At 31.8% G+C, this 13,321-nt stretch overlaps 1 protein-coding gene across 1 annotated transcript; it reads left to right on the top strand.

Annotated features, from left to right (window-relative positions):
- The first annotated feature begins 9,103 nt into the window (after window positions 1–9,103).
- LOC137837125 (uncharacterized protein At3g27210-like) lies at window positions 9,104–12,446 on the top strand. Its single transcript, XM_068645991.1, has 3 exons — window positions 9,104–9,518; window positions 11,347–11,427; window positions 11,920–12,446. The coding sequence occupies exons 1-3, from the start codon at window positions 9,344–9,346 to the stop codon at window positions 12,330–12,332; spliced, it is 669 nt and encodes a 222-aa protein (XP_068502092.1). The 5' UTR covers window positions 9,104–9,343; the 3' UTR covers window positions 12,333–12,446.
- The last annotated feature ends 875 nt before the right edge of the window (window positions 12,447–13,321 follow it).

The following is a 13,321-nucleotide window of genomic DNA, read 5'->3' on the forward strand; positions in this document are numbered from 1 at the left end:
ATTAGACGTCCAAGGAGTCTTCTGTATTGAGAAATGGCATCAGCATCGAGAGGTGAGCCTTGGTCGGGAGAGAGACGGGAGGTGTGAGTCATAGGAGTGGCCACAGGTGCAGAGTCAAGCATGCCAGTTTCTTGAAGGAGATCAAGAGTATACTTGCGTTGACTTAAATGAAGACCAGTACTGTTGCGAGCAATTTCCAGTCCCAAAAAGTAAGTGAGATTACCTAAATTTTTTATCTTGAAGTGATGGTGAAGGGATGCAGTAATTGTATTGATTTCCTCCGTGTCATCACCAGTTAAGAGCAAGTCCTCAACATAAACAAGAATAACCGTGAGTTTATCATTATTATATTTAAGAAAAAGAGAGTGATCAGCAACAAAAATAGAGTAATTATTTGATAAAAGAAAAGTAGAAAGTTTGGCGTACCATTGGCGACCAGCTTGACGAAGGCCATACAAAGACCGTTGAAGCTTGCAAACATGCTGGGGAGAAGGAAGAGAGAGGCCAGGTGGGGGGGTCATGTATATCTCTTCATGGAGATCACCATGAAGAAATGCATTATTGACATCAAGTTGTTTTAAAATCCAATTTTTGGTAATGGCAATAGCAAGCAGAAGGCGGAGGGTAGTGAGTTTAGCAACAGGTGCAAAAGTGTCTAAGAAATCAAGTCCTTCAAGTTTGGTAAACCCTTTGGCAACAATTCTAGCTTTGTGGCGCTCAACAGTGCCATCAGAATGGTATTTGATTTTATATACCCATTTACAACCAATAGTTTTCTTTCCTGGAGGGAGAGGGGTAAGTTGCCAAGTATTGTTAGCAGCAAGAGCTTGAAGCTCATCTTGCATGGCAGATTGCCAAGAAGCATGTTTGGAGGCTTCGTTATATGTCCGAGGTTCAGGATGAGAATTGATAGAAGAAATAACATTTCTAAAATTGGAAGATAAGGAATTGTAAGACAAGTAATTATGAATAGGATATCTACTACTTACAGTGTTGGTTGCAGTGTGGAAATCTGCAAGATAGGCAGGTTGTCGGTGAGGACGAGCTGATCTTCTTGGAAATTGGGGTGAGATACTTCCTGGAGATGCAGGCGGTGATAATTCTGATGGAGGTGCAATGTTGGATGCAGGAGCAGAGGCACTATTTGTTGGAAGATCATAGGATAATGAGGCTGGTGGAGGAACAGTATTGGGTGCAGGAGTAGAGGCACATGGCTCGACAGGAGGTGCAGTATCAGAAAAAAAAATCAAAAGTAGAATTATATGCATTAGAAATAGGGAGAGATAAAGTGTTAGGGTCCTTAGGCAAGCCACTGTCCAATTTATATGGAAAGTGGTTTTCATGAAAGATTACATGTCTTGATATCTCTATGCTATGAAACTTTAAATTTAAGATAATATAACCTTTTGTATTTTGCGGGAAGCCAAGAAAAATACCTTTGATAGATCTATCATCTAATTTTTTCCTATGTGCAGTAATGGTACTAGCATAACAAAGACAACCAAACACTTTTAGAAAGGAAATGTCATATGGTTTTCCAAACAACTTTTCATGAGGAGTGATGTTATCAAGTAATGGAGTAGGAATAGCATTTATTAAGAAAACAACATGATTTACAGCAAATTCCCAAAAAATAGGAGGAAGATTTGCTTGAAAAAGTAAAGTCCGGGTTACATTTAGTATGTGTTGATGTTTACGTTCTACAATGCCATTTTGTTGTGGTGTTTCAACACAAGATTTTTTATGTATAATTCCCTTTGAAGCATAAAAATTTGACATAGCAAACTCAACACCATTGTCAGTACGAATCGTTTTGATATTAGTTTTGAAATGATTTTGAACGAAAACAGTGAAGTTAATGATCTGCTGACGCACTTCAGATTTGTTATGCAACAGAATAACCCAAGTATAACGCGAGTAATCATCAACAATAGTCAAGAAATAACGAAAACCTTGCATAGAAATTATGGAACATGGTCCCCAAATATCAAAGTGTACAAGATCAAAAATAGCAGAGGTAACAGTATTACTTAAAGTGAAAGGAAGTTTTCTCTGTTTTGCACGACTACAAGTGTCACATACATGATGAGTATCAACCGTAATAAAAGAGTATTGTTTGCTTAAGACATGTAATCTTTCATGTGAAGGGTGTCCTAGTCTATAATGCCATAGTGTTTTGTCTGTGATATTACAATTAATAAAAGGAGCAAAACAATGCGGTTTAGATTGACTAGAAGCAGGCAAGGTAGTGACAAGATACAAGCCAGCAGTGGCTTTAACTGTACCAATCCTCTCTTGAGTGAGATTGTCTTGTATAATGCAGTGGGTTGAAGTGAAAGTTAAAGTGCATTTAAGTTGGTGTGTGAGTTTAGAAACAGATATTAAGTTTAATTGAAAATGAGGCACGTATAACACATCAGACAAATAAAACTGATCAGAAAAACGTACTAAACCAGAATATGTGGCATAAACAGTTTGGCCATTTGGAAGACTAATTAAGACAGGTTTAATTTTAGTATAAGTAGTAAAAACGTTCAAATTGTGACAAACATGATCAGTGGCACCAGAATCAATAATCCAAGATTCTTTTATAGAAGATAGTGAAGAGAGAAACTTACTTGTTCAAGAATGCTCAGTATTGGGGATTTCATCCGTAGAGATGCTGCCGACTTGATTAATTTGAGTGTGAGAGGCAGGATCCTCAAGGTTTTGCTGACGCAAAATGTTGGTAAGGAATTGGCACTGTTGTGATGTAAGTTGAACCCCCTTTACATCCTGTTCTTTAGGAAAAAGCTCAGAAAAAGTGTCAGTAGTAATCATATTATTGGCTTGGGATGTCCAATTGGTGAATTTGTAGCCAGGAGGGAACCCATGCTTTTTATAACAGGTGTCAACAGTGTGGCCAATACGATTACAAAAAGTGCAGACTTTTCTAGTAAAAGAAAACTTTGAGGTTTTAATATTACCAGGAAAACCCACTTTGTGAAAACAAACAGCCTCAGTATGACCATATTTACCACAAAAATTGCATGTAATAGTGTGACTACTATTAAGACTATGAAGACTAGGGTTTTCATTAAACATTGCCTAAAAGATTTTTAAAACCAATCAAGATTTTGAAAGAGAACAGAAAAAAAAAAATAACCAAGAACAGCAAAGAGGAAAATAAAAATCAGAGAGAAGCGCAGCAGAACTCTTCATTCGAAGAGCTCTGATACCATATTACAGTAAATGAAGATGAATATTCCTTGTCTGATGTGATACTTTAATGTAGCGTACGTAATCGTAATGAAGAAAGAGAGATTTTGATGAACCCTAATTGTAGAGAAAAATAAATATAAAAGAAATTTTTATTCACTTGTATATTAGAGAGTAAAATACATGGTGTATATATAAGAAAAAGATTAAGACCTAGCTGAAACAGAAAAAGGAAAGTTGGGTCAAACAAACAAAGCCCAATAATTTAAAATAGAAAAATAAATATATTAACAGAACACGTGGGCATTGCCACGTGCCTTTCTGACTTGATCGTTATTCTGTGCGGAGGGCCTCACAGCGCCGTAACCCGACTTAGGGTTAATCCGTTGTGTGAGTCCTCCTTCCTTGAAGTGCATCTGGCGCGTGGGATGACTTTCCGGGTGCCAACTCATGCACCCCAATCTCTAGTCACCTGCCCTAGGAGTGTATCTACCTTTCTCTCGTACCATGCACGTGGTTCTCCCCTGGTCATGGCCTCCCAAGGTCTCCCAGCAGTGGCGTGGATACTTCACGAGTCAGGTTACCCCCTACTGGTACTAGAACTTATGGCCTTGAAGCCACCTCTCTTCTCTTGGTTACTGTCCTGAGCCATCGAGGCCCGAAGCCTCCTTGCGACGTCTTAGCTTGGTGATGCCTTATCCTGACGACGCCTTAACCTGCCGACACCTTAGCAAGGCGACGCCTCGACCTGGCGATGCCTCAGTCGGTCAATCTGTTGACTTCCTTCCTTGGATCCCACGAGGGATCCTACCACACGTTGACTTTGACCTTCGGTCAACGCCCGAGTACGGGACGGTACAGAATTCAAACAATTCAATGTAAAAATTGACCATAACACTAAATAATAATTATGCTAAAAGTGAATGAGTAAAACTCTCAATTATTACTCTTATTATATTCTTCGGATGAACTTTCCTTCAACGTTATTACTAAAGTTCGATAATCTTTTAATTGAGAGATCCATCACTGAAGATAACTTATATTCTTAATATCGAATGACCCAACATGAAATCCAATAAAAACAATAAATAATAACTATGTTAAAATTGAATGAGTAAATCTAACGTTTTATCATAAGACTTCTGATTTATTTCTTGTAAAATGAACGTGTTTGATGTTTTCTACTATTTCATAGTTACATTTATAAATTCTTCTTTATAATATATTCTTCTTTATAAAATTTAGTAAAACTTATTGATAAATACAAATTCTATATTTTCTTTTAACAAATCTCAGATATTATTTCACAATTTTGAAAAAAAATTCAATGAATAACATAATATAAAAAAAATTGTGTTAAGTAGTTTCTTAGTGGTTCCCATTTATAGATGTTTAGAGTTTAGGATTGGACCACCCCTGAAGTTAAGGATTGGACTACCATAAAGTGATTCTCATTTATTTATTTTTTATTATTGATTAAAAAAGAAAATAGTGTCTTAGTTTATAATATTCCTCTTATCATATTTTATCTTTCTAAATGTGATATGCCCCCCTCTGCAATATTGACCATGAAAGAGGTAAATGGAGAGAGAAGATCTGGAATTGAGTCAGAAAATTCCAATCAGAGCGTTAATTAATCTCCAATCCTTCAAAAGTTCACATAAAAACAAATTAGGCGTAACTCAGATATGCTGGCATTTCATATATAATTTTGTGATTGGATCCAAATGATGAACCTTCTACAAAGAGAATGGGAATTTTTATAGTTAGTTATGGACACTAATTCTACACGATCAACGCGTGTCAAAAAACTAATCTAACAAATACTCGTTTTTAACGCTCAAACTTTGCCTCATTCGGTCAACGTACTGCTATGGCTGCCCCCCCTACAAAGGTTAGGCCACAGCTGTTACTCCTAACCTAACTACCTTTGACAATTTTGTTCTTAATAACTCTATCCAATAACCTCTTCACTTATATATATATATATATAAATATATAAATATGAAATATTTACCTTTATTCATAAAGAGATGTGTTATTAATATAATATTAAATTTTTTTATTAATATGTTGGAGATCCACATCGACTAAATATGAAAATATTTCATTATATAAGTGGATGCAAACCTCACTTTATAAACCGGTTTTATAAGGTTGAGTTAGACTTAAAGTTCACTTCATAATATGATATCAGATCTAGGTTTGAGTTTATTCCTAGTGAGAATTTGTTGGCCTTATTAGACCACTTGTTATCGAATCACCCATAATATGTTGTCTCACGCATGAGCTGTCACTTTCGGTACGAGGAAGTAATGAGTTTTGGTCTAATCTTTTATAATAATATTCTTCTAAACAAGTTTTTTTATTTACAATTAAAACTCTCAAAAACAATGCCTTAGTCAAACACTAAATCTAGTTATATATTTTTTTGTGTTGTGCTTTAGACTAATTTTGTTCTTATAACCCCTGCATTTCTGTGTAAGGGTTGAGTTATATAAAGTTTTCATCAGGAATTACAAGTGAATAAAGTATTGTAGGATTCAAGACTTATAGTTTATATATATATATATATATATATATATAGTGATGTATATATAGTGATGGTCTATTTTTCTCTCTTTAGAAAAGTGTTTATTTTCAAAAAAAATTACAAAATGTTGTTTGCCTCCATAGTTTGTATCATTAACTTTTCATTGAAAGATTGAGTAACATATTTCATTAATAAAATTCGAAAATTCTAAGATGTTAAATTCACCCTTTGAACTTAGTTCCTTTATCTTTCAACATTTAGTGAAAATTCCATTAAATGATTTAATAGTGACACTCTTGAATTACACAAAATAATAGCATATTTTTATTTGTTCTCAAAAGAATTGATTTAATTAAAAATAATTTAGAAACATGTTTCTTGAAAATATTTTGAATGGAAAAAAGTAAAATATGAACAATTATAAAAATTCTTTCCTCCTAAGACGTACGAAATCGATTCTCTCCAATCATTTAATTTTTATTTAAATTGTGTAACAATCATACAAAAACTATAGTAAACTTTAATCCTATATTTAATAAATTTTAGAAACATGATCTATAAGTATATTTTCAAACACAAATAATAATCGTTATAATATCTACTTGTTATACACCACACCACTAAAAAAATTACATACATAAAGAATATATAGATAATATACATGTGTTAAATGGGTATGCAAGTAGTTCTAAATTTATAAGAAGTTGTTCTTCAAAGTACGCGAGAGGAATCTAAATTCTTAACCACTAATTACAAAGATGTCATAAAAAAGAAACCAAAAAGAAATAGTGTAAGATCTTTGAAAATACTTACAAAATTAAAAAGAAGTTAAAAGTCCTCAAAAAGGGACTCCCTCATGCAAAAGAAGACTAAGAACCCAATATTATGTAGGGTCATTTTCATAAAAGAAATATTTGCATGTTCCAACAGTTCTTCTATGATCAAATTTGATATGGAAAAATCTGCAGAATCTTCTACCACTTTTACCTCATAAATAAAATTTTATCAAATACTTACTAAAAAAATTATTAAATAAAAACCAATTTTAAAGACAAAAATTAATTAATTACTATATTAACTAAATTAAAAATCATTTTAAAGACTAAAATTTGTTTTGGTTTATAAATAGTTTTTAAATTAGTATTTACCAAAGTTTTAGCTACCAATTATTTAGATTTTAAATTTGGTAGCAAAAAACTTTGGTCGCTAATTAGATATCAATTTAGAAACTATTTAACAATAATATAAACTAATTTAGAATCAATTTTTTAAAATAATATTTAATTTAGTCAATATAGTAATTAATTATTTTTTGTCTCTAAAATTAATTTCTATTGAATGATTTTCTTCTAAAATTAGTTTTTATTTAATAGTTTTCTTTTAAAATTAGTTTTTATTTAATGATATTTTTGTAGTTACTTATAATAGATTTGTTAAGCTAAATTCAAAATCAAGTTTAGAAGCAACACGAAAATCAAAGTTTTATTTGATCATTTGAGATATAAAGTAGGTAATACAGCTTGGCGTATTGAATATTTGTAATTGAATATACATGTTTCATTCATTCATGCAATTATTTGTACCATTTACATTTAGAGATAAAAACATTATTGCATGTGTTGGTGCATACACGTTTGTGGGTGTTTAGTTCTATTTTGATGTTTTTTATGTGTCTATAATATTCATAAAATATATTTTTTGTTTTGTTAAAACTGAATGTTCTTATAAATGAACATGATTTTGATGAACAGATGTTGAAGTTATGAGTGATGAAGCTTAGACTTTGTTTATTTTTATTTTACAAGATGCTCTAATTAGATGTGACACCAAGGAAGAGAGATTATTATTTATTTTAGTTTTTTTTTGAAATTTTTATTTTAAATTTTTATTATGGTTTATATGATCAAGAACTTGTAATTTTTTTGTAATTTTCTTAGACAAAAATTATTCAGATATTATTATGAAACTGTTTTAGAGTAATAGACTAGGAAGATTTAACACAAATGACTTTATGAGTTGGTCATATAAGATTTACCTTCAACCAAACATTAAAGATTCAGACTATTTTTTTGAGTTAGTAAAAAATAATTTCTTTGAAACATAATTCTAAAAAAAATTATAATAAAACAAAAACATATTTTGAATTGATATTTTATTGTCAACAACCTCATTTTAATCATATTTAATTTTGAAAAAGATTACAAAGTAAATTCACTAAAATATCTTATATTAAAATGTCATATCTATATAAAATTTTAATGAAAAAATAATTTAATTAACTCAAGTAATATTATGTGTTGGAGATATCCTCAAATGCGGATATTATAATATCCCACCCTACCCATATAGTGTGCCGTAAAGAAAAATTTATATCCACATAAACAAGTGCCATTTAGAAAATCCGTTAAATATTTATTATTGATAAATCTACAAATATACTTATTACAAATATTTTGCTATCCCAACATATTATTCTTTCTTAATTTTTTTTTACTGAATTCTCACTTTGGACTAGAATGTAATAAAATTTGTACTAAGATCAAAATTAATTTCACATTACAAGGATCAAAATATAATCAATATTTTTCATTAATTACACCATAAGTTTTTTACATAATGTTTAATTTATATATATATAAAAGAGAAAAGGTGGAGTAAAACGAATTATTTATTATTAAAATATAAAAATTTATTACATTTCTTATTTTTTACATATAACAATTGAAAAAAAGAAGAAAAATATATTGAAAGTCATTACTCTTAATTTTTGTTTTTGTCCTCTTAAATGGCGTGTCAGTGTCCGATATTCGTATCAGACACACACCTGTAGGACACGTATCCGTGAAGTGTTTAATTCAAAAAGTATTTGTTAGATTTATGACAATTCTAGTACGGTTCTAACACAATTTTAAAAAGAAAAAATACATTAATTTTCTAAAATTCAAACTTTATTATATAAATTGTTATTATGATTATAAGAATAGAAACAAATTTTTGTGAACCAGACATGAAAAACATCTTTCTGCTAAAAAAAATAATCTGAAACATACTTGTGCACATATATCTTTATTGTCAATTTATATAATTTATAATTTTATAATATATAGATCCATATACCTGTATTTTACATTTTAAAGATCTTACATATCTCTATATTTGTGTCCGTATCAATTTCTCTGTGATACATAGCTCTAGTAGTCCTAGTACGATGGATGAATGTGTAAGAGAAATATTAAAACTATTTATTAAAAGGGAAAGAAAGTGTTAATCTTTATAAGGTAAAAGCTAAAAAACCATTCATCTTCCCATGGGACCCATCTCTCAAAAATCCACATCCAATACATAACACTCTTGGTAGCATCACACCACACAACACAACAAAACGTTGTTGACATAACTTCACTTTCAAGGCCAATCCTCTTTAACTTCCATTTTTTTCTCACAAACACAATTTTCCCCTACCCTTTAAGTATAACACCAAAAACCCACACATATTCACACCCTTTGCACACACTTCTTCTCTTTCCATCTCTCAAGCAAGTGCAGAGCAATAACTCTAGTTTCGTGTCACCTAGTGACCGTGATGATCATAAAGTTTTTGTCTTTTCAGTGATGGGTTCGTGTTCTTCGGTCCCCAGAAAGGCTAACGCAGACATGAAGTTCAAACTCTCGTTGGGTTCCAAATCTGAGAAGCTTGTGATTCCCCCATCACCCATTAAGGGACAACCCCCGAATGGGGATTTTAAGTGGTCAACGGCTCGGTCAACGACCACCTTTACGGACCATGGTACGGTCTTCTTTTTTTTGTTTCTTCAGAATTTGTGTTCATATGCTGTTTTCTCTGCTCTGTGTGATTGTGTCCAAAATTTTGAATTACGGTTTCTTCGTTATTCTTGATATTGTGGGAGATTTCCCTTAAAGTTGATACAATTGTGGTTGCAGTGATTGTAAAAACCTTGATGTTGTGGTGAAAATTGCAGTTCAAGACTTTTCTTAACTTTCTCGTGACCTCATATGAAGATGCTGTTACTATTAATATGTGAATGTTCCTGGGTATTTCGTTGAATGTGTGATCCGAAGATTATTAATCTCTCAGTATATGTTTGAAAAAGAAGGTTTTTTTTTTTATATTTCTTTTGAAAAAGTTATCTGATGTTACTCAGTGTTGTTGATGCTTGCTTTTATTGAAGCCGGGTTCTCTTTTGTATCTTCTGCACTTTCGTTTTTGGTGATCTGTTTTGCATCTTTATGTGATATTTGGTCTAGTTGATTTATAAATTTAATTTAATTTCTGTGGTGCTTAGCTATGATTTGGTTATGATACCCAAGTGGGAAATTATTGGATCCTCTTTAGTCGGTTGCATCCTCCAATTGGAGGAAGACACGTGGAATAAATGTCCCCATCCATCTTTGTGAATTGCATATATGCTGTGATGTCTCTCATTGGTTTCATGATTTTTATTGTGTGTATATGAATATGAACATGTAGATTTCCATATAAAAACAGATTTGAAGATTTTTTTTCATATTCCTGATATACGGTCTATTCAATTTCTATCTCTATGTAAACATGTACTCACTATTACATTATTGTTAATATGTTATGATGGACATAGAAAGGGATTGAAAAGGAAAAAACCTTTGATGCTGATTAATTTGTTGAACCGTGCTTATACCATAATAGAATTCGGATAAATCATCAATTGTTTTCTTGTTTGTTTTGGTTGAGGCATCCTTTTATAGTATTATTTCTTCTCCTTCAATGTCTATACTGCATGAGAAATGTGACTACTATTTTTGGTGTACATGAATTTTCTGTTAGTTACTGATTGAACATGATTTCTCGTTTTGTTAAACAAAACATTATCTTACCAGATTCAATTTGAGGTTAGGATTAGGCTTACATTTCAAACATTATTTGCAAACAAGAACTGTATATTTATAAACAGGTTTTAGAATTCATGCACCATGCTTATTTCAGGGACACTTCTGGTTGAATTTATCATATGCTTTCCTTGCTACTTGTTGATTTAATTTCACACTTAGATAGATACTTTTAATTGTACTGACTATTGTTTTGTGGTTGATGCTCATTACAAGTGGCAATGGTCCCTGTCTTTGAATCTTCCATGTTTTTGGTAACAGTAACTCTAATTTTCTTGCAGTAAAAAAGAGATGAACAATAAAGTATTGAGTGTCCAAGAATTGTAATTTGTCTTTTCTGATAAACTACACACTCTGTTGCTTTCTCTTGATCTGAATCCATGTGCCTGATTGTTGCTGACATGTTGCACTTAAATTGGTTCAGTTGTACAATGTTAGTTTCTATGTGTATTGTGACTGAGATCCTAGATTATTTGACATGAATGATACTCATTTTGATAGCTTCCTCCACAAAGGTTAAATGGAGAAGTTAAGAATTGAAGTGACTACTTGGAAATATGAGCTTGTTTCTTTTACCCACCTCCCTTTATAACATTCCAAAGTCAGAATTAATCTTGACATCTCAATTGGCTCGATTATTTGTTTCTTGGTATTATTTCATTTCTTGAAATACTTTCTCATAGATTTCATATCCATGTTTGCCATTCACAAGCGATTGTTTTCCTGTATAGGCAGTAAAGAGGAAGCATTTTTTGATTCCAAGCCCTGGTTAGACTCAGACTGTGAAGATGATTTCTACAGTGTCAATGGTGGTAAGGATTCCCTGTAACTCTCTTTCCTTTGGTACTCTTTTCTGGCTGAATTAGTTTACTTGGTCATTTTGTTATGTGTAAATGTAATTATGATATGAATGATGAGTAGTGGTGAGACATTTGTGTGCAATAATAGTAGAGAAAAATAAATAGTGTATGCAATTGTAAAACATTTTTATATCTAATTGTTATCAAGTTGTTGATTTTTATAATAACCCCTTTAAAAGTCATACATGGTTGATAAAAAGTGCATAAAAATTAATATCATAGTAATATATAATGGTAAACTTATACTGTCATGACATTTAGTTTGCCATGGACTTGGTATCATAATCAGCCTTTGTGTAATGCAAGTTGATGAAGGAAGAACATACTGGTCATTACAAATTTTGGATATGTTGTTTTACCATTTTCTTTGTAGTTTCTCTTTCACTGATTTTCATTACTCTCTCCAACCACCTTCAGCTGTATTGTCTATTTCATTTTATGCAGACTTTACACCATCTCGAGGGACCACACCAGTTCACCATACTTTTGGGACCCCTTCTAGGAGTAGAATTCCTGGTTCTATTTCAATTGCTGAACCATCCCCAGACAAGAAAAAGAAACTGTTAGAACTTTTTCGTGAAAGTGTCAGAGATGACCAGGTTGATGGCCCTGGATACAAAGAAGTCAAACCTACCATACAACATGTTATGCCTAAATCTGCACATTCAACTCCTTTTATCTCAGGGGCTAACTCCACTTGTAGTAGTGAAAGAACCTTGAGTGATGATCGTGCATCCATTAGACAGAAACCAGTTAAGTCTTTGCAGTGGTGCATTCCTAGCTTGTCCTCATGCAGAAGCTTTAGGGAGAGAAGTAGGAAGACAAGTCCTGCAATAGAAGTAAATGGAAAACATTGAGTTCTCTTGCAATCTGATGAACCAAAGTTTGTCTTATGAGTTTAATTTACACTCACTATGTTAATGTAAAACAATTTTACACCGATATCCAATAAGATTTTGTCATCTTATCTAGTTTTTCTTATTCCTTAATATGATAATATGATAAATTGTTTCTGGATGTTTGTGTAGAACTGATTTTTTTTTTTTTTTTCTGAAAGTGCATATAAATTGAACTCTTCTTTGATATCCCGGAAAGTGGTTGGACTAAATTTTGGTGATGTTCATCAATGTAAACACAAACATAACATTTGCTGTAACTTCAATAAATCACCAATTTTTCACAATCCAAACGTATCAAAACATCATGAAGATGTCAAAATTGAAAGGGTCCAGAGAATTATGAACCCAACTAGATTTATACAACAATTTATTAGATTAATAATCATAACATTATTCTCAATCCTAATACAAAAAAAACAAGAGCATTTTTTTTTCCTGAATTATTCAATTTTCAAACAAGTTATTTATGCCACCAGAGATACTCTCTGTCTTCCACATTCAATTAAAGGAGACAACATAAAAGAAAGGGTGATAAATAAAAGGACAGTCATGAAACTATTTTAAAAGAAAGGGAGACAAATGACAATAAGTAGTCATGGATTCATATTTGTTAATTTTTATCAGAGAATCTGGTTTTCCCAACTCCTAATGAAGTAATATTTATGAAAGCTATATTTGAAAATGTGAACATGTGACATATGATCAGTTTCATTGGGACAATAAGATGTTTTGGCTGAATGGTAGACCTTACAGTGTGCATGTGCATTAAGCAATCATAGCTTTAGTTGGTTACTGAAAATGATGAAGGGTTTAACTTCTTCTGCATCCAAAAGTAAAAGGTAACAAAAATAAAGGTGAAGAAAAATATTAAAGATAGTAACCACGTGAATGATCCTACACATATGGATTGCTTTAACCATTTTAATGGTTGGGTTTACTTGCTTTGC

This window comes from Phaseolus vulgaris, chromosome 4 (genome assembly GCF_000499845.2).
Source record: "Phaseolus vulgaris cultivar G19833 chromosome 4, P. vulgaris v2.0, whole genome shotgun sequence".
In the NCBI taxonomy this organism is placed as follows: domain Eukaryota; kingdom Viridiplantae; phylum Streptophyta; class Magnoliopsida; order Fabales; family Fabaceae; genus Phaseolus; species Phaseolus vulgaris.